This window comes from Sinohyriopsis cumingii, chromosome 2 (genome assembly GCF_028554795.1).
Source record: "Sinohyriopsis cumingii isolate HCF-2022 chromosome 2, ASM2855479v2, whole genome shotgun sequence".
NCBI classification, from domain to species: domain Eukaryota; kingdom Metazoa; phylum Mollusca; class Bivalvia; order Unionida; family Unionidae; genus Sinohyriopsis; species Sinohyriopsis cumingii.
In genome coordinates, this window is record NC_142962.1 from 36,472,041 (window position 1) to 36,495,428 (window position 23,388).

At 36.4% G+C, this 23,388-nt stretch overlaps 1 protein-coding gene across 1 annotated transcript; it reads left to right on the forward strand.

Moving 5' to 3' along the window:
- Positions 1-391: 391 nt before the first annotated feature.
- LOC149804634 (phosphatidate cytidylyltransferase, mitochondrial-like) lies at positions 392-21,223 on the forward strand. The gene is made up of 2 exons (XM_089942754.1): positions 392-455; positions 17,061-21,223. The coding sequence occupies exon 2, from the start codon at positions 17,712-17,714 to the stop codon at positions 18,759-18,761; it is 1,050 nt and encodes a 349-aa protein (XP_089798880.1). The 5' UTR covers positions 392-455; positions 17,061-17,711; the 3' UTR covers positions 18,762-21,223.
- The last annotated feature ends 2,165 nt before the right edge of the window (positions 21,224-23,388 follow it).

Here is a 23,388-nt window from a genome sequence, read left to right on the forward strand (position 1 = left end):
CTTTTTTAAAATGTTCTTTCGAATCATAAACATATATCACCCATTGCTCCTTTAACAGTTATATGCTTTAAATTTAAATTAAAATAATGGAAGGCTTTTACTTACAAATAAGAAGTCCCTTGTTGCAGTTGAGAATCTCCCTTGTGCAAATTGGGCACGCACTGAACAATACTCTTGATCAAATCCAAGTTTATTTACATAGAGTTTTTTTATATTGAGTGATACTTATGCATAAACATTACATTTTTAATTATATGCTTTATAAACAATCTTGAACAACTCAGAAAAAATACAATAAAAAATATAATAAAAAAGGAAACATATTATCCCTGCCCCTTTGCGGACAGTACCTGATAATGGCCGTTAGTCTATACAGTTTTATGAGAGTTATGTCCCGTTAAAATCTCAATAAGTCATTAACTGTAGTCCATGCGTGACAGGCTGAGCTATGAAAGGTACTGTATACAATTAGACAAAGTACACAATCGTGTTTGTATGTAATCTATAATAAATATTATGTATTTTAACCTAAAACTGTATTAAAATTAATTTTGCACAGCCTTCTCTGATTTTACATCAATGACCTTTTCCATTAAGGAAAACTTGAAGTGCACCCTTTCTTCGACAACGGTGGAATTAAGCATGAAGCTTCGCGTACTCTGAAGAGGAGGTGTCGTCATTGAGATTTGATAAACTGGAATTTATTCATTAGTTCACGAACCAAAGACGTTAAAATAACAAAAAATTTGATTTATTGGAACATTCATTTTTATCAATATTTTATGAACATATGCCTGGTTCCTTGTCATTAACGGCTGTTGGTAAAACGAATATTCTTCATAGGGTGAGTGAGTGTGGTATAGCCATATATCGATTACAATAAGTGGAAAATGCAACACTATTTACTTTATAGACCTAATTGAATGTATAGATTCTTCTAATTGTGGGAAAGGTATCTAAATTATAACGGCAATCTGTTAATGCGTTTTATGTATAGAGATAAAGTCTTGCATTGAAATGATAGTTTTGCATTTTAACTAGACAAGATATAGTGACTGTTACATTGAAATGATGGTTTTGCATTTAACTAGACAAGATATAGTGACTGTTACATTTTGCATACGTAAGGAGCCATACATATTTCACATGTGGCAAACATTACGATGCACTTACAACATTAGACAACACCTATAAGATAAAAAAACATATAATGATTACAAAAACAAACACCAAGAAATTAGAAAACATTAAGAAACATGCTGAGAATATTTAAGGTAGGAAACATTATTAGGTCTTTAAGTTTGTTCTTGCAGTCGAAATAAGTGAGTTTTGAGAGCACTCTTGAATGTGATCACTATGTCTTTGTGTCTAAGTTCAGTGGGCAATTCATTCCACATTGCTGGGCCCTGGTATGCAAAAGAACGCTGTCCATGTGACTTTGTTTTCATAGTGGGAATAATGAGTATACGATTGTCAGAAGAGGAGCGTAAGTATCTTGCTGGTGTGTACACATGGGTGAGGTTGGATAGGTATGTTGGACTAGAGTCCGACAGTGAAACGTAGCACAGAGAACAAATTTTGTGTTTGATTCTGGATCAAATGGATAGTACAGAGCACCGGGGAAGTGTGCTCTGATCGTAGTAATCTAAGTAAGATCCAAGCAGCTGTGTTTTGAACTTTTTGAAGTTTCTGGAGCAGATATTGAGATGAACCAGACAGAATTGAGTTACAATAGTCCAGTCTTGAAAGTACTAATGAACACACAAGTGTTTTAGTGGCATCAACTGAAAGATATTTGCGAATTGAGCTGCTGCGTCTTGGCTCAACATATGCAGCCTTGCATATGTTCATGACATGTTGGTGCAATGTGAGAGTACTGTCCAGAGTAACACCTAGGTTTCGTACTGATTGTGTGAATTTAATATTGGTGTTGCTGATATTTATTGTTTGATAATGAAAATTCTGATTTTTTATACATCTTAAAAGCATATTTCTTTGTATACACAACAAGCTGTTAATTGATTGCTTTATGGTTGTATATGGAGAGTTTAGGCTAAATTTGGGACATTTTTCAGATATTACAAGTATTAAAAGGATCAAATGTGGTTATGTTGGCTTTTGAGTCTTTGGTTATAAATGAGCTGTCTTTTGATGTAGTTAAGATAAAAAGGAAAAATCACCACAAAAATTATTTCAGCAAAAGCAGTTGAGTAAAGGTTTAGATTTTTTATTAGATTTTTTTAAAACTGCTATTGCATTGCTCTAGATGTTTCAAGCTAAAGTTTATTGAATAATGATTGGGCTGTCCCTTTACTCACATTTACACTAGTGTAATGTAGGACTGGTTAAACATAATAAGCAACCTATGAACAACATCAAAAGTGTAAAAATAAACTGTATAGATCAAGACACACTAAAGAAGCTAATGAACATAAGCACTGTTGATCCAGTGAGTTAGGAGGATATTGATAGAGCAATTAGACCATGTCTGACCTCAGGACCTGGAAGAAAATGTTTGCTTTGTGTGAAATAATTTGAATTCTAAATAAATGCACATTATATTTTCATATTTGAAAAGCAATAATTACATTGTTTTGCAACAAATAATAAAAATAGAGCAATTTGGGCATCTGGAAATTGCAGTTTGGGCTGATGGAATTTTAATCAAAAGTTATGATATTTATAAAGTCACCAGCCCTGGGCCTGTATCTAAAAAATGTTTTCTTTGGGTCCTGATCCTTTTTCTGTTGAATACAGAGTCAATAAGTCAGAATGAATAAGTCAAGCTATGAGCTCATGACTGTCACAAACTAAAGATTTTATAGATTTCAATTTTCATTTTGACTCTTTGAGATTATGTGGTTGAGGGTCAGATGACTTCAGTTTTAAAATCTGTTGAGAAGCCTGATTTTATATCTTCATGTTTGTATAGTCTATGGTTTATCATTTATATAGGGAAACCATTCAGCTTACATCTTGTTGCTGCTTTGGTGAGAATACTTGTATTTGTATTAACTATTGATTGGTTTTATTTGTGACATTTGAAGACTTTGGGTTAGTCAGTTTGTATTGTGCTACAGTCTAGTCATTTGAAAAGGTATGGAGTGAGTGCTTTAGAAATGAAACTAAGGAGGCGATTTAGTAGTAGTTAACAGAAGTTTAAATATAGTCAAGTCAGAAGGGTATTTTGTGTATCAAGAGATTAGAAGGTGGAACTGTATCAGATGGACAGGTTTCGGTGTCCAAGATGTTACTAGACATAAGGGATATTTGTGAAGAGAAAGTTGACAATATTGATGTGCATTGTATTTAATTTCATTGTAATAGGAAGCTAAATGTGTTCATAACGATAGTAAAAAGGGAACTTTTAATTAAAATGGTCCATAAGCATTTCAGCTCACTACATATATAAAGACATGAGAAGAGATTATTAAAACATTGCAGACTTCCACTTTCAAGGTTTTATAACTGACTAAATATGGGCAGTCCATAAGGGAATAGTGTGTATCAAGAGATGAGAGGGAAGAAAAGTATTATAGTGCTATAATTAGGTGTCAACCATATGCCTTGATAGAAATAAAAGAGATATTCATGGAGGAGAAAGTTACCATCATTGTTTAGCACCATATTTAAATTCAGCATGATAAGAAGCTGTTCATGTTTCTTCCAGATAAAAAAATAAATGCTTTGTTTCTCCCTTGAATACATTCCCCAGTCACATTACATTTGGAATATTAGGTTACTACCTGGTGAATCCATCTAACTAAAATACAAACGTCTTTTCTTGTCTATCTCATATCGACAAAGGACAACAACTCTTGTTCATTACCTCCCCTTGCCACTGCCAGGTGTTGCCAGTTTTCAGCTTTGCTGCTGTACTGGTAACATTGTACAGTTTCTTCTCCAAAAATTCAAGCCATTTTTGTGTTCTAACTGAATCATCCAATGTTCCATTTGGATTTATTGTGTTGATTAATCATTTTGCTGCAGGTTGTATATATTCTTTTAAAAAGTTTTTGACAGTTTGAGTGCTTTTGTCACATTTAGGGACTTCATCCTTTTAAGACCATGTCACTCATGCTATCGCTGATCTGTAAAAGATCATTATGAGTTAGAGCAATTTTGACTTTTTTGTTTGCTCCATTTGTAATGGAGTTGGTTTTAGTGAATTATATACATGCTGCATTGCAAATTTATGCATTAATTTTCCCTTCAGTGTGTCGTTTCAGTAAATAGGTCACCTAAATGCATGAATGTATAGTCCGAGTTTCCTCTGACCCATGCCACCCCATTTGTGATATTTGGACATTTTATTTTGGGGTGTAGGGTCAGAGTCCATTACCTGTTGAAAAGTCGGAATTTGCCGACACCATTTGGTGTTGTCATGGGGTAGCCGCTTACTAGCCAGCCCAACAAACTTGAACGACCTTTTATCGAGATATACCTGCATGAAATGGATAGGAATATGATTTATTTTCTCAGAAATTGTGATCATAGCATTCATTTTGTCTTTAATCTGCTGACAGACGAGACGAAAGTACATCATTGCTGAAATTTGACCTGGATCTGGCCATTTGCATTCCTAGTCATGTGACTACACAGCTCTCGTACCCTACATGTCATTGACCTCAGAAGTCATACAGTAACATGATATCGACAGTAAACAATTTCTAGTGTTGCTGTAGGAAAACAAATCGAACATATAATTGAAAGTCACTTAATTTTTATTGAAAAATGAAAAAACACAAATGTCTCAAAATATTTATTGTGAAAAACAATGACTGAAAATCTGTAAATGTTGCAGCAATTTGAAGAAAACCAGATTCACTATGCAGAGAGCACATGTCAATGTGGTAGTCATGTGACACCAACAAAAGCATCGCTGACACGTGCTTGTTACTTCTTGAAAATGGTTTTCTCCACCCTACTGCAATACCGACAGGTTTATGGTCGTTGTTATCGGAATAAATATGTTGAGAATTAAGTGTGCATTATATTTATTTACTAACATTAAGTGACTTCTATGTAATATGTCCAATTTCTATGTACAGTTACTTTGGAAATTTCTTTATTTCTTTATCATCTGACTATATGACCTCAGATGTTATTGACATTTTGGTAGCGAGATTTGTATAGTAATGTGACTCAGGATGCAACTGGCCAGATCCAGGTCAGATTTCAGCAACGACATGCTTTCGTCTTGTCTGTCAGCAGATTAAAGACTTGATGAATGCTGTGCTCATGATTTTTGAGAAAATAAATCATATTCCTATTAATTTGATGCAGGTATATCTCCATGAAAGGTCGTTCAAGTTTGCTGGGTCGGCTGGTAAGCGGCTACCACATACAGATACCAATAGGTGATGGCGAATTCCAACTTTTCAATAGGGGATGGACTCTGACTATACACCCCAACATAAATATTCAAATATCAAAAATGGGATGACAAGGGTCAGAGGAAACTCTTACTAATGAATGCATTAGTTCAAAGCATAATCTAGAAGTTTCTAATGCAACACTTTTTCGATTACTCCATTAGTAGCAGAATATATATATATATATATATATATATATATATATATATATATATATATATATATATATATATATATATATATATATATATAATATATATGTATGTATATATATATATATATATATATATATTAGAGAGTAACCTTTTGAATGACTAATTTATGCTTTGCTTTCTCCTTTTTGTGTCATTTAAGCATAATCTGTGTAATTCATGGACAGAGAAAGTGTTGGCTGCAGTAGGTAGTTAGTCACATAATGCTATAATGCAGCTTCAGAGCATGGAAGTCTACCATGACTCTTGTGTATACTATGCATATATTGTCAGTAACATGCAGCTGGTGTAATTTGTGGTCAGAGAATGTCTTATCTACAGTATTAGCTCAACAGACACTGATTTGCTAATCTATGCTTTGTTTTCTCTTATGTTGTTTCAGGAGAATGGCTATAAATTGCATCAAATGTACATTGAAATCAATAAGCCACATGGCATTGAATTGAAGGAAAGAAGAAATAAGTCAAAGAAGTTAACCTACAGTTCGTTGTTGCTAGTAACCACTCATCGGGAATGTTACCAAATTTAGGGAGCCCAGTGGGAATAAGTTCCCCCATATGTCCAAGCTTGGCCTTTGGGCCTGTAAGTCGGGGTACATGGGGTTCATACTCAATCCACCTTCTTATACCACCATATCATTACCAGCCATACAGACATCACCAACCGTTCAGCACAGGAGAACTTTTGAGAAGATGAACTAGCCAGTCACTTGCATTTTGGACTCATTGGGATAGTGTTCCCCAATTTTCGGCAGCCCAGTGGGCATAAGTCCATCTGCATCGCAGTCAAGAAGCATGGGGTTTGTACTGGATCCATTGCATCCAATGCATAATAAAACTGCACTGTCACCGATCATCCTACCTTCACCGGCCATCCAGTTGGGACCTTTTAGTTGAATCGGTCTAGCCAGCTATTAGATATGGGGATCTTAGTGACAGATCATCTAACTGTACCATTGGTGACATACTCTTACTATGATGGAGATTTCATTGAGAAATCTGTTTGTACAGCCAGGCCTCTGGAGCAGCTGGTACTGATTATAGCTGGACTGTCTTCAATACTATCAGCTTCCAGATCAACCATTTGCCAGCCAATCCAGCTGGCAGTGCCGGACATCTCTGTATATTCACTGCTTGTCCACAAGGAAACACCAGTGACGTTTTCATAGGGACTCACTTGAGTCTTCATACCATCTGGTATGTCTTCTCCAGAGCTGCAATTAGACCCAGTTTGGGCCTCAGTGTACAGTGAGTGCAATGAAACTGCTTGAAATCAACCATTTTTCAATTATACTTAGATCTGACCTTGGAACTGACTGAAGTTTAGCTTTCCAACCACCATCAAGGACGCCTTTAGGGTGTTGACTACTTCAGAATGCTGTTCACCCCTACCTCTGCTTAGGACTATAATGCTAAAGAATTGGTAGATCTTGATGATGAGGGAGGGACACCATTCTTGTGGTGGCAACAGATGCCTTCAGTACTGATCTCCCAGCACTTAAGAAGAATATAGCAGCTGTTCATATATTCGCGTGCCTGTTTTATAAGGAAGACAAAATGTGCTTCATGCCATGTCAGAGCTGGTTTGGGATGCCACTGCCAATCTCTATCAAAGCCTGCCACTCCATGATATTGGACACATTCCAGCATAATGTGAGACATGTTTCAGGGTATAGTAAAGACCTATCTGATCTTTTTGCCCATTTTGGTCTCAGTTGACCATTTTGGTCTCAGTTGACCAAAATCCCACTCTGTTTGAAAATGGAACCAAATCCTGGGTTTTAACATGGATCAATTTGAGTCAGTTCGAGCCACTAGCCCACACTTCTCTATAGTTACTATTAAACATGTTTCATGATAGTTTTAGCTTCTGTATGCAAAAGGGTAAATGAGTTGCATGCCCTACCAGTCCACCCTAACTCTCTTCATTTCAGATAAGAGAGTTTGGTGCTTCTATTTACACAACCCGACTTTGTAGCCAAAAATAGTTTACCATCTGTCAGTCAGCAAAGAGTCGTCACTTGCTCACTCTCTGCTGTAGTCAGGTTGAGAACAGCAGCCATGCCAGATCCTGTTTGTGCTGTTCTACTTAAGAGACATAGAGACAAGTCATGGCAAATACAAATGCCTCTTCCTTTTGGTAAATGTTGGGACAAAGAATATCACCCATCAAGCCCTTGCTTTGTGCCTGAAGTGCGTTGTTGCTCTGTGTACTGACATCTCACCAGATCAGAGTCACCTCATGAAGATTACATCTTAGAAGCTTCAAGCCACCTCTGTGGGCCTTGCATCTGAACATAACGTTTCAAACTGAGATGTAATAGAATCTGTTGGCTGGCATGCAGAGTGAACCTTGAGTTTTTATCTCAAAGATTTAGTGTCACAGAAGAAAGCCTTACATCTGGTTGATCCATTGGTGGTAGCACAGACAGCTTCCAGACCCAACTAGATCAATCAACACAGCCTATTAGCTTTGCTGGATTCACCGGTAAGAAGATTTCAACATTTATCTTCTTAACCCTATGTGAAGGTCACAGATCAAGTAATCCATGCTGTGTTGCTTATGTAATTAGGAGAATGGGTTATCATTCATATAGGGAGTCAACCATCATTCTCTAGAAAGATACCCAAGATAGAAGTCGGATTTTCAGCATCCCCACCACCTATTAATTATTCTCCAAACCTAATGTGGTTGGGAACATATTCCAATGAGAAAGCAGATTTTAGTAAATGATGTTTCTCCAAGAATACTTACCTGGTCACATTACATAAAAAATCCTCCCAACTACCCTGCCATGTGAGCATCCTCATTAGTATATTGCTCAGTTAAAAACTAGTGACATCTGGCAATGGCAAAGGGGAGGTAATGGGCAAGAGTTATTGCCCTTTATCAATATGATAGGGACAAGAAAATACCATTTTTGTTGTTTAGTAGGACGAGGTAGCAGACCAGTATTCCCAACAAAATGTGAATGGGTAAGTATTCCTGAAGAATATAATTTACTTTTAAAAAAATTCTCAAATAAAACAGGCTATAGACAATTTTGATTGGTTACAGAATTATAAAGGTACAATATCTTAAAGAGCATGTCACTGTCATCTCAGTTCATATCAGCTCATACTGCTTTATGTGAGCCCAGCAGTGGAAACTCTGTCCCCCCCATTTTTGGATACCTAAATTCTGGGGCCACTTCCCAATAAAAAAGTTACAAATTTTTAATATCAGTAATACCGTACCTATTGTAGCTGCACAGCTGATACTATTTCAGGAGGAAAATACCTGAAAGTATGACAAAAATTCATCATCTGTGTCTTTGCAACAAACATACATTGGGTCATGTGGCATGATGGGTTGTTATGCTGTCACTGTGATAGGTGTTATGGTCGGGGTGGGGTGCACCCAATATACTATTTAAATTATTATAGAAGTCCCACCCAGGCTCAGTTTTGTTTGGAAGTTAAATTAGTGAATGACAGATGTAAAGCTCTGAGCCCCCAGTCAGCAATGCCAATGGTTAAATGGCTGAATATACAAAAAGAGTGAAATTCAGTGAACAACAATTTAATGACAATTCAATAATCAAATGATTACAATTTCCCAAGTACTCTCCTTCCGCTTGACCCTGTGATAGTCTATTGCATCATGTGATTATTAGTGTGAGATAGCTTTCCACCTGTCCTTGTATTCTACTTATCTGTGTATTCTTCTCTGCTATTCGTCCAGTTCCTTCTCTTCCTCCCGGCTTTCACCAAATTCCTTCTCCTCCTTGACTTCTCTATACTCCTCCTCCTGATCCACTTTCTCCTCCTTGACTCCTTTTCCTCCTCCTCGACTCTCTCCACCGACTAGACTTGTTGACTCTGACTGCTCTGTTAGTCTCACTACCATCTCCCCTTTTAGAGACTTGGGACTTACGGTAATTGAACCGGAAGTTCTGTTCCCCAAAAAGCTTCCTGTGAAAACACAAGGATTGTACAATATTTTCCTTAGTCCTTTCATCTCACATTACACCCAGCCTATCATCAGATAATGGCTATTAAATTTCTTTGGTCACGCATTCATTCACATACAAATACTCATACGTTCTATGGGAAAACAACGTCATAATAAAAGCTCGGTATCAATTCTCATACATCAGTAAATTGTGTCACATCAGTACATATTCCTAACCCATTATACTAAACAATATTGCTACAATCGGATGCATTTCCTTACATTACAACTCATACAAAGTACACAAATATCCAAATATCCATGCTCTGATATATCCATACATCTATATTAACTGATCTTACACACTTCAACCAAAAATTCACAATTCAAGCATGTGTAAATTCTAATATATCACATGAATAAATGCACTAATTTATTATGAAGTAACCTAATAGAGAATTACAAAATTAATTCTGACCAAAGCTAACAATCTACATAACTCTCAACATGATACTCAAACTCATTTTTCAAATACGCATGCAAATTAAACACTACTAAGGTAATTCTATGTACTAAAGGATCCTATTAATTAAGCATACATACTACACATAATTACAATCACAATGCCATAATAGTCTGAAAAAATTGAGCAAATAACTTACTGACCTTTGTGAAGCTTTGTCTTTCCTTAGAATCTCCTAAGTTTTACCACCAAATTGTGAGTGGCTTCCTCAGAGTAACCCTGTATATTGCTCATCAATCTTCCTAGGCAAGACTAAATTTTTGCTTTCAAGTTAGAAGTTATAATTTGGATCGAAATTGTTATCACAGTTCTGATTGGGTGTCGCTTTGACCCAATCCAATCAAACTTGGTGGACAATGTCCTTCTCATTGTCTGTCCATGTGGAGACAGATTTAGAACGCCCAGTTTTCCTTGCAGGTTTCTCTGATCTTAGGACTAAGCTGTAACACATAGGTGGGAAGTCACTCAATCTAACACCTGTGCCGATCCGAGATGACAGGTTTTCTCTCTGGTCACAGAAACCTTCCATAAGAGATTAACCCTAGCCTGTGGCAATGTTTAGACATCAAACCATGGCTTGTAATGATACCTTAGTTTATACACGACTTATGAACTGGTGCTGAGTAAACGTGACAGGTCACCTAGTTCTGGTTCCCAGTGAAGATGTCCTTTCTGTCAAGTTGGAATGCTGGGGCTTGATACAGAACAGGCAGATGTACCACCACCTTTTGGGTCCCCATCCAGAACAGGTAGATGTAGTACCACCACCTTTCGGGTCCCCATCCCCCTCTCACCAGTTGTTTAAGCAGCAGGTTTAGCAAGGCCAAGACATTGCTAGACAGTGTATGTTTTTTTTCCCCTCCTCTACCTTGCTACCTTCAGTAGCTGCTTCTGGCTATAAAGTCCATTCCTCATTTTGGCCTACTAAACAGCCCACTTTGGATGCTGAAGTAGCCCAATTGGTCATTTCATAGAAAATCCTGGCTCAGTTTCCTGTGAAAACTCGGGGAATCCTTAGAGCAAATGACCATCTCAGTAGTAACTATAGCCTTGTATGCCAACCTCTTTTTGGGGCCTTTAACTCCACAGTGGACCTTCTTCCTCTAAAGACTGCACTCTACAGTTTCTCCTTTTGGTAGCATGGAAAGTGCACAGAGACCCCATGAGTGCTTTGATTTCTCAAGGTTAGAATTTCCACTATCATCTGATTTGGTGGACAATTTGAAACTGGTTTTAGGCCAGAGTCCCCCGTCCCGATGTTTGCAGATGTGTCAGATTCATGCAGAACAGGAAGAACTGATTCTTTAGGGTTCATTGTCCTTGGAAGAATCTACCCTTGACATCAACAATTTAGAAATGAGGGTAGTGTTCTTAGCCCCTCAAGGGTGTGGCCACCAAATGACATGTTACTTTGTGTTGGTAATCTCCAACGACACATTGGTGGTAGTGTACCTCAGGCAATATGGATGTACACATGCACCATCTCTCTGCATGGAGGTTTTAATGTCCTTTGCAGGGCAACTTCAGAACAAATTGCCCAATGTATTTGCCACATTCCCATCAGAATGAATATGTTTGCAGACAGTCTGTAAAGTTAGTTCCCACAACATGGTCACTCAAACAATCCATAGCAGACTCCCTGTTCAAAACTTTGGTGGACTTGTTTGCCGCCAAGCTAAGCAACAAGCTTCTCCTTCATGTTATCCCATTCCTGGACCAGAGGGCCTGGGCAGTGGTTCCTTTCAGCCTGAAATGCGATCATCTGTTTGGTTATGCCTTCCCACCTTTCAGGACCCACATATTCTACCCAAAGACAGGCAGTCCACTGCTCAGATATTTTTGATTGTCCATTTGTGACCTCAGCTATCATTATTCAGTGATCTTCTAGATCTGCTGGTGGACCATTCCAAGACCTTACCTTAGAGGAGGGTCTCCTGTTGCAGTACTGGGGGTCTGTGCTACACAACAACCCACAATTTCTCCACCTTATTGCTTGGCTCATCTCAGATGATCTCCCTGATAAAGAAACAATTTGAATCAGAGTTGCCAAAGTGTATTATTCAATCCGGGAGACGGTCAGTGTCTGAAGCATATGATGCCAAATGGAGAATCTTTTGTGATTCGTGTTGTAGAAAATGTCTGTGTCTGTCCTAGCTGCCCTCCATGAGTGCTGTGACTGATCTTCTCCCCTTCTTTTTCATAGAGAAACAATGCTCTGTTTTTACTGTTAAAGGCTGTTGAGCAGCCCTTTCCAACACTCAAACTTCTGAAAGGCCCAGCTGTCAGGACAGATTCTCACTTTATAGACCTGATCAGGTATTTTGAGCGCAAAGACCAGTATCATGCTCTCTAATGCCTAACCACTCCGGTGGCCTAGTGGTTAGAGTGTCTGCCTCAGATGCAGGATGTCATCGGTTCGATCCCTGGCTGAGTCATGCCAAAGACTTATAAAAACAGCTGCCTTGCTTGGTGCTCAGCATTGAGAGGTTAGTGTTAGGACTGGTCAGCCTCGTGTCAGGATAATGTGACAGGGTGGGACATGATGCTACATGTCTGTGGCATGATGACCCAGTGCTAGACATCACTATAAACTGTCACACTGCAGACATCATAGCGATATGACTGAAAAATTGTTAAAGCTACATTAAAAATCCAAATAACACATACACACAAACACTCTAATTCCTAAATGGAATCTTTCTTTTGTCTTGTGGTCTCTTAATAAACTCCCCTATCAACTTTTGGGTGAAGATTACTTTGAGAGGCTTTCCGATAAGACAGTTTTCTTGCTTACTTTGGTGCTTGTGAGATGAAGGAGCAAGCTTTATTCCCATCCATAGAACAGAGCTGTATGAGGTACACTGGGAATTTTAAGTCTGTTTCTCTCCATTGCCAACCAGGTTTTTTCGCCAGAAAATCCCAGCTTCCATTGGTTATTCCACTCCAAAAAGAGAACTCAAGTCTCAGTTGTATCTTTGCTTGGGATGGTTAAGATAGACACTTCGCGTTTTTGCTCGGCAACTTCTATAGGAAGAAGGAAGCATCTTTTCCTCCCCAATAAAGGTTTCGCTGATAGTTCAGCTTCTACCATTTCTAGGTGGATTATATTGTCTGTCCCTTACCGATATGGACCTGTCTTTTATGGAAAATTAAAGTCCACTAAAGCAAAAAGCATTTTCTCACTGGGCCCAGTCAATGTTGCTCATAAAGTTGCCCATGTGGATTTAATCTCGCAGTATTCTTCTACTCTTCAGTGAAGGTGAATATTCTGTTTGTTTTTTGTTCAGCAGATGTCAGCCTCCCATCAAACTGACAAATTCAGCTATGCAGTAGCAACAGGTATGGTATTACTGATATTAAAATAGATTTGTTGGGGGGTGGGGAGCAGCTAACTTTAATAATTCCTTATTTGTATGAATTTTAATGATGTAATACTTATCTTTTGCTATTTATAAATTCCTTCCTCCACTCCACACTAATGTCCCCACTGAGTTAGGCTGCTTCCTCAGAAATGAATTTGAAGTGCTTATTGTACTTGCCATCTTAAATCAATCATGCTTAACAAACTACCCTGAAGAAATTCTTACTCATTCATTAGTACTTGACTAAGTTGAATAATTCATCAGAGCTTATCTATCCAGCACAAACCTGAAATTAATGGCAGGTTGCCTTTTGTCTCCAACAATCTACATTTTTTAATTTCTTTTGACTTGCAGCAAAATGCACTGTTCAGTAATCTTGTCTATATGTAATGTATCTGCATGAAACTTGGTAAATATTAATATCACATAGTGGTACATTTTGCATACAGTATTTGCAGTTTAATATTTTTGTTATGTCCACATGTTAACATGTCATTTCCTGTAAATTTTATTGATCTAAATAAGCCCATGAAATTCTTGCATAGTATTCTTTTATGAAAAGACTGTAGCCAAATGCATGTCTACCACTGACAGAATGTTGTGCAGCTGTGACATTCATCCCAGTCAAGTAATGCAGATATCTAGTCACTGACCATTAAATCTTGAATCACTATTGTACACAGCTCGACCCCTATATAGTCAAGATTCAGTCTGCATCCAGTAATCGTCCCTTCATATGAATAGCCAACATGGAATGCTACTTTTCTTCTGCCTTTTCCAATACATGTATTTGCACCTGTGGTGAAATGTTCTTAGTGGAGTTTACATCTTTTTGGTGGAAACATAAGCAGTCTTTTCGACATCTCTTTTTAAGGTCTTACCAAGTACTCAGGTTGGCCTAACCCAAGTGAACTATGTTAAAGCACAGAGGAATTTCCAATGGGGATCCAGTGTTGAAAAATGTCCAAAACAGTCCATGCTCTAGTGATTTGGAATGACAGTTTCTCTTGACTTTTAATTGATATAAAAAATCTACTTTTAAATATTAATGGTTTTTTATTTGTGTATTGATTCAACTTGCATCTTGAATTATTTTTTCACTTGCAAGAATTGAAAGGGACAGAATTAATTAAATGCTAAATATTAGTTGTTCTTTCTATTAAAACTCTTTCCACTAGAATCTAAACTATATCATAAATAGAATCTTAAATGGATCATGATTTAGTATTGAATTAAAAAAACTCCTTGAATAATTTTGAACTTTTGCATGCCAAGGCTCACAAAAGCTGGAAATTATTAAAATCATTTCATAAATTCAATATTAAATCATTTTACACATTTAAGATCCTCAGTTAGTCACCTCTGAAGATGTACATATGGACTAATTTTTCACTTCTGTAATTTTTGTTTGAGTTATTGCCCCTTTTTGACTTGTACTTAGTGTATGTAAGAATCTTTTTAATGGAGTTAGTTCTCACAGTGTTCACTAGATTGGTATGAAACTTCCTGTTGTGGTCATCATTTGAAGATTCACATAGGAACCAATTACTTTACTTCCATAATTTTTGTGTTAAAAGTTTTTGCCTGTATTTGTCTTGCAGCTGAATGCATTATGTAGTAGAAGCAAATGAATGCAACTAGTCTCACTTTCTTGACATTCCTCTGAAACATGCATCATCTCAGTTTTCAGGGGATTGCCATGAAACTTGTACATTTTTAGTTATGAACTGAAAATCTGCATAACGACAAATCATTGTGTTCTTACAATTTTGATATGATTGCCAGCTGGAGTATATTTTCATATGGTATCTGTCTGTCCACCCATCCATCTTGTTACCATTTTTGTTTCCAAACTTCTGCACCATCTGCAGGTACCACACATGTTGACATCAATGTATAATACCATAAAGAAGGAAATTGCTATCCTCACATTAAACTGAATTCTCCATCATCTATGGTAACCAAACTTCATGGATAACTTTCACTTGAGGTGAGGAAGAATGCAGTTGATTTTGGGATCAACTGGTGCAAGTTCAGGGTAACTAAAAAAAAGAAAACTTATTTCTGGATAGTAACTTGACTTCACAGTCTACAGTTACCAGACTTTGTGGCTAGCTTGCACATGGAGTAGGGAAGAATCCTAGTAGATCTGGAGTCAAGAGGTCATAGGTGATGGTCACTTATTGAAAGATGATAAATGACATTTGCATAATATCTTGAGTTCTCCACCAGCTACAATTACTGAAATATGTGATTGGTTTGTACCTTCAGTAAGGAAGAACACCCACTTTTGTGCTTGTAGGTCATGGTCATTCGGAAAGAAGAAAAATAGTTTCTGCACAGTAACTTTTGTTCTCCATCATCTTTGATTAACTAACAAACTTGGTGAAGGCTTGCTTTTTACATGTAGATTTTGAAAGAAGGTCAAAAATCAAAATCACTATTACTGAAGGAGAAAAATGATTTCTGCTCAATACCATTGCTTGAAAATGTTTTGCACACTTTTCTCTGAAGGCTATGATGCTCCTTAGTAAAAATGGTGCCACTTAGAAATGCAATATGGCTGCTGCACAGCTTGAAAATCCTGTTATCACTTCTAAATGGATGAAAAAAATCAGTAATTGTTTTTCAATTAAAAGTCTTACTATTATCTCTGTTTGGTCCTGTAAATGAAAATGGGGCCAATCTGACATCGATTAGGACCGTTGTGACACCCATCTTGAAGTTCCTTTATTGCTTAAGAAAATGAGAGATTATTTCAAAAGTCCAGTGCTAAAAAAAACATGGAATTTTTGACTGAATGGTTATATCATCTTGGCTTTTTCAATAATTGATGTCTTATAACGTTTAGTTGCTCCCGTATGTAAATTGAAATGGCACTGATCTAACATTCAAAATGGCCACAGTGGTAGCCATCATGGAATCTTATCGCTACTCCTCCTGGAAAGTCATATTCACATTAGGTTTTTCACCAGAAGACTTTTTATGGTGTTTAGTTGGTCCTAAATGAAAATGGTGCTGATCTGACATCCTTTATAAGTGCCACAATGCCTGTCCAGAAAATCTTATCGCTACTCCTCATCAATGGATAACCGTATCAACATAAGGTTTTACCAAAATACCTTATATGGCTGGAGATGGCTACTGTGTTGGCACTCTTGAACTTATGGCTGAAGAAAATAGGAGATGATTAAGTGCTCCACATCCAAAAGAAGAAATGGTCTTTTTTGGTTGTTGTTCTTATTTGTTTAATGCCATATTTCCCAAACACAATCGGCTATACATGGTGACCAGTATAACTGGCGGAGGAAGTACCTGGGATAAGCCAGGTCAGAACCAGTGACTCATGAGAAGCAGCTGGCAATGTTTTTTTTTTTTACATACTCACATTGGTAGAGCCAAGACTTGAAGCTACATAGAGAGACATGTGATGGCAGAAATCAGTAAAAGCAAGTGCTTTACATCACTTGACCACCAGTTACCCTGGTCTTATTTTGAATTTCTGTTCATTCTTTTCAGCCAGTAGACATTGGCCCCTTCAAGAAACTATTGTTAGTGACAATCCAGACCCACTTGATTATCATGTATTTTTTCTGTGTTTGTATTGATTTCATTATGTACAGTTATTACCAAGTTCTTTCCTCCTATTTTTCAGTTACATTTAATAAAACAGAAGATGTGTTATGAACTTGTGGATACAAGGCAGGGGTGCTAACTTGTGATGGCAAGATACAGCAAAATACAGCTACAAGTTCTAAGCCTATACAGGGAGTTTTTACGTGCTGCTGAAGATCGCCCTGGATTGAAAGAGTTCGTAAGAAGTGAATTCAAGAAAAATGCCATGATTCCTCGTACAGATTCTCTACATATAGAAGCCATATATCGCAGAGGACAACGACAGCTAGAGCTGCTTAAGAAAAAAGAAGTGAACAGCATTGGTGTATTCTCAAGAGAAACTAATAAATAGATAGTAAATCATAGGAAGAAAAAACTTCCTTCTTTTAATAGCCTGGTTTTTAAAAAAAAGTACAATCATTTATGTTGATGAAATGTATTGATGTTGGCAAATTAGGGTTAACATCTGTGTGAATGCATCTATTTTTGTTAGATCACAACATAACAATTTTGTTTTAGCTTACTCATCTCTTGGAAAACGTAATATAATCTTTAGTAAGACAATCTTCTGAGGAAATACATTTGTTTTATGAATGTACCAATTCTGCTTTTCGTGTTTTGCATGTATTAATATTTGCATGGTGAAGTAACATTATTGCTTTATGTGCTGTGACTGGTTTTACCTTTTATAATGTCAGGAAAGCTGACTCAAGTAGCTAAGACTGTTACCAGTCTGGCAAAAATTGAGACAAGTTCTGTATTCAGTCGAATCTTTTCCATGTTTCCAGATGGAATTCAAATGGCATTTGCATATGGCTCAGGTGTTTTTCAACAGCAGGGTCAGGATATGTCCAAAAATATGCTAGATTTAATATTGGTTGTTGATGATCCTATTTTATGGCATAAGAAAAATTTGCATCAGAATCGTAAGCATTATTCCATTGTGAAATATTTTGGTCCACGAAACATATCAATCTTGCAAAATTCTTGTGGTGGGATATACTTCAACACGCTTATTCCATTTGAAGAAAGATTGATAAAATATGGAGTGATTAGTACAAATAGATTGATTGTAGATTTATTAGACTGGGATGCGCTATATGTAAGTGGCAGGTTACATAAGCCTGTACAACTTATCATAGACCCAACATCACAAGAATTGATGAAAGCCATGGCAACAAATCTGCAAAGTGCTCTTCATGCTTCATTGTTAATGCTTCCAGAAATGTTCACTGAGGAGCAATTATTTTTGAAGATCACCAGTCTTTCCTACAATGGAGATTTTCGGATGACAATTGGCGAGGACAAAAATAAGATTCACAACATCGTCACTCCAAACATTGAACGCTTTCGTCACCTCTATGAACATTTTCTGGAGAGTGAAGAACACGTGTTCTGGAACAAGTCCAAAGGAACCTTAGAGCAGTATCCAAACCATGTGGCCCAGTTTCATCATTTAAATCTACTTCCAAAAGAGGTTCTAAAAAACCTTGTTAAGCTCAAGTATCGTTATCTTACAAATATTCCAGACACAGAAGAGGTTATCCGATTACTTGCCCATGATAGCCACTGCAAGGAGTTTGTTGAACGAAGTATAGCCAACATTGTCTACAGGATTAGTATAACTCAGACCTTAAAGACAGCGTTTACAGCAGGGATGGCCAAATCTGTACGCTATAGTTGGGCAAAATTAAAAAAAATGATGAAGTCTACAAGGAAACCAACAGAACAGATAAATTGAGCTATTTATGGTTAATATTGCAACATAGATTGTATATTTAGCAGACTGAGCACTAATTCATAATTTTTTTGCAAGTCTGTAACATAAATAAAACTTCCTCTTTATTGCCCAGTACTGTTGTATCAAATGATGATCTTTAGTTGACAGAAATAGTGGAACTGTCATAGTCTATTAATATTTAGTCACGTTTATGGAACAAATTTTATTTCTGACTCCAACACAGATTTTGCTTTGTCTAAAATTTGCATGTATGATTCAGTCAGAATTCTTTTATCACCTATAATCAGTCATTGTTTGCTCTCACATGCATTCTTTTACTCCACCAGCATAAGTCATTTAGGTTTTGTCTTCACTCTTTTCAAAAGTTATTTTTTTCTTTATCTTTTCCCTTTTTTTTCTTTTTCTGTAAAATCAGAAATTTTCTTGAAGGATTTAATAGGCTTTTTTCATGGGTAATACTATTTGTGAAAGTAAATTCATCATATAATAGTATTTTTGATACATTAAGAAATGTTATCACAACAAAATTATTTGTTTGACCTATTTCCCAAAAAATTAATTTCATGAATATTTATGATTTACAACATTTGCTAAGCAAATTATCATGTGAACATTAATTTTTCATTTTCTCTGTCATTTGATCGTCTGCGATTGTTACCTTTTGTCATCCCTTTCACACTAAACATTTATCCGATCAGAGGTCATATTAACACAAAATTTTGATTCTTAGATTTAAAGTATTTAATCTTGATAAAAGTTTTTGCATCCATTTGATCAGCTGATGTGGGTATATGACAAAGCTTGCCACTAGCTTCTCGTGGGTCGGTGGTTCTTTCCGGGGTTTTCCCGGGTTCTTCCTCCACTATTAATACTGGCCACCATGTATAGCCTATCATGTGCTGAAAAATGGTGTTAAACCGTACAACAACAACAACAACATCATCCACTTGACACAAAGAATCGGGAGTGAAATGCACCCAGATGGCAGGTTTCATCCAAGTTTTTCATGGTTTTTCTACATTTATCCAATCAGAGGTCATATTAACAGAGAATTTTGAATCTTAGATTTAAAATATTTAATCTGGATGAAAGTTGGGCATGTTTAAGTATGATTCAGCTAGAATTCTTTTATCAGGTGATCAGGTGGATCACCTATAATTAGTCATTGTTTGCTCTCACATACATTCTTTTACTCAGTATTTACTCACTTGACACAAAAAATCAGGAGTGAAATGTACCAAGATGGCAGGTTTCATCCAAGATTCAATGTTTTTTCTACATTGTAATTCTTCCTAATTCTCTTGAAAGTTAGAAGAGATACATGACAGTACGTCATGTACTTATATTTCAGGACATGTGTCTTTCTACATTATGTACGGGGCCCCAAGTGGCCAAGTGGTCTAAAGCGCTCTCCGTTATGGATCACTGCCATCTCACCTCTGTCTGTGTGGGTTCGAGACTTGGATTCAGCTAATTTGGGTACGTGAGAAAGCTTGCCAGTAGCTTCTCATGGGTCGGTGGTTCTTTCTGTGGTTTTTCCGGATTCTTCTTCCACCATTAATACTGGCCCCCATGTATAGCCTATCGTCTGCTGAAAAATGGCGTTAAACCCTACAACAACAACAACTACATTATGTACAGAGTATTCGGTATTACTGTCACTTGAAGAATCTAATGTGTCAGAACTTAAAGAGGTACAAGAGCTTTATAATTTTCACCACTGTTGCCAAGAAAAGCAAATATTTGACTAGCCATGCATAAACTTTGTGGTCATTCTGTGGTTACACAAGCTCAAGGACATCAGATGGAAAAAATGTTTAGTGTGTGCCTTCTGAGATTTAAGCACAAAAGGATAATGTGATGTCTATTTTGTAATTCACCTGCTCACTTTCTCTTTCATAAAATATAACCTTTTTTTTATTTTTCCTTTTGCTCTGTCTTTCATTCTGACTTTTGCACCATACAAAATTTCACATGTAAAGACTTAGAAGAACTAGGCTGGATTATATGTTTTGCCTACACTTATTTTTATCTGGCAAATTAGACTGAAATGATTTATGACAGATTAAAATAATTATGATGCTAATTAAAATAATTATGATGCTAATTAAAAAAATTATGATGCTAATTAAATGATAGTCCTGTTGAATTCAAGACTGCATGATTGGTTTCTCACATTTAATGAAAAATTTATCTTGTAAATTGTCAGTGCACATATTTTACAAGTATTCATGCCAAGAATTTATATAGTCATACATGAGCCATTTTATTGGAATTCTTGTCTGATAATTAGAATTTTGTATTTTAAAATGAAAAACTGTTTAAATCCTGTTTTATTTCTTCGTTTTATTGTAACTAACCCAGACTCTTACAAGTTGCAGTTAATTTGATCCATATTTGATATAATTTAGAGGGCCAATATATTTATAGGTGATAAAACAATAAAGGTGATGTTAACCACCTGCATGTCTTAAATGTTATATTTTTACATGCATGGGAAGCTTATATTAAGATATTCACACAGGGAGATTTATGGATGATGCACAGTGATCTGTTTTATACAAACAGATGTCATTTTTTATTTCAAATGTAGTTTCTACATTCAGCATCAATGATTTGATATATGTCCCATAAGACCAAGTGAGCATATTGTATGGCCCATAATAGTTATGCATCGTAAATTCCCAATTGTTATCACTATCTTCTTAACAGTGCTTGACTGATTTGTACATGAAGTTACAGGGAGCAATCTGGCATCAGCACCTTTCAGATTTGTTCATTGGATACAGATACATAATCTGATTTGGCCAGCTACTAAAGAAACTTAAACAATTCAGCAACTTTTCCAAAAAGGCTCAGCAGAATATGACCAGTTTTTACATTTTGTACTAAATTTTGTTCATTAATGCAGATCTGTCATCAGATATGGTCACCATTATGAAAAAAATAAATAAAATTTAAATGACTTATTCTCCAGAGCACTCAGCACAATTTGACTAAATTTGACAGAATTCTGACAAAGATAGCCAGATAGTTTGTAAATATTGCAGTTTTCACTATCAATGTGGTTTGGTACATGGTTGTTGATTGCTACCATGTTATAATGAGGGAGAGCTGAAGTTGTGTGGATTTTGTGGGATTTTTATCTGTCTCAGTATTGTCCCTTGACTTTAATATTTTCCATTGATTCCCATTATCACATGTGATACAATAGTACTGTGAATGGTACATTATGAGCCTGCCCCCTGATTAATAATTCCAATATGAGGGCACAAATAGAGTATGGTTGACTCTAGACAATATCAACTGATGGGTCAGTGACTTTGATCTTTTAGTCTGTAAGCAGTAGATTCCTACTGGGACAATATAGCAGATCATTTCTGAATGTTGCAAGAAGATGGCATAAAATACCAGTTTTCATGTAGAACCATTTGTCATTGTAATCCTGATTTTAAATCTGTCCAGCTCTTCATCATTGGCTTATTTCCTTCTGTATCTCTTTTCCAGCAACAACAAGCTATCCTTCAAATTTGGTGCCATTATTTAGTGTGCAATGAAAGTTACTGTGTGGACATTTTTCCCATTTGTGTTTGAGTGTTAGAATCTATACTATTATTTGCAATATTTGTATATCAACTGGAATAAAAGATCATGCCTAAATGAACAAGCTATTAACGTTTTGTCATGGTACATACTGTAGAACTGAACTGAACATGTACTGTATAGGAGACCTTTTTATATGCCCACTTTTGGTCAGATTGTATTGTGCTATGGCCCAGTCTATTCATTAACTTTAACTAGTCTGCATTGTAACTGCACTTCAGAGCATATATCTTTGCCAAACTTTGCTGATGGCATGCTGCTGGGATAAGGAAGGAGTCTGTTGATTTTGGGGTAAGTAGTTCAATGTAATATACTGAAAGAAGAATTTAATTTCTGCACAATAACATTAGTTGTACATCACAGACCTGGACCAAGCTTTGGGGATGACTTGCACATGGAGTAAGGAATAAGTCTATATTGATTTGGGGGTCAAATAATGTGATCTTGCATGTGATTGACTGAACTTGTTTCCACTTGGGAGCCCTTGTATATGATCAGATTTTGATAAAACAGGAAGTATTATTATTTATAATCAAGATCTTAGGTGGGTTAAATTATGTGCAAGATCTATTCATGAGGTAATCAATCATATGACTGGCTGAGTTGTATCACTCTGTTGGCCATATTTTATACTGATTCAGTTTTTATCAAACTTCGAATATGGTCTTGTTTCTTCAGGATTTTGGATTAGTTTGATGACATAAGAGTTTGATTAATGTGCATTATCCACACATACTAATGAGGTAATCTTGCATATAATTTGCTGCACTTGTTACCACTCTTTACGTAGTATTTATGATTCAGATTTGATCAAACTTGATAAATAGGCTTAAACACTAAGATCTTGGATGAAAACAGCTATGAATGTATTAATGACATGATTTTGTATCAGACTGGCTGTGGTCGTGAGCACCTTATTGTCTCTTTTTCTATCATTAATTTGTTTTATCACGCCCTACTAGTTCCAGTATAGAGTATTATTAAATATAGTATTGGCATATGATGTGCTGTTGACCGTACTGTT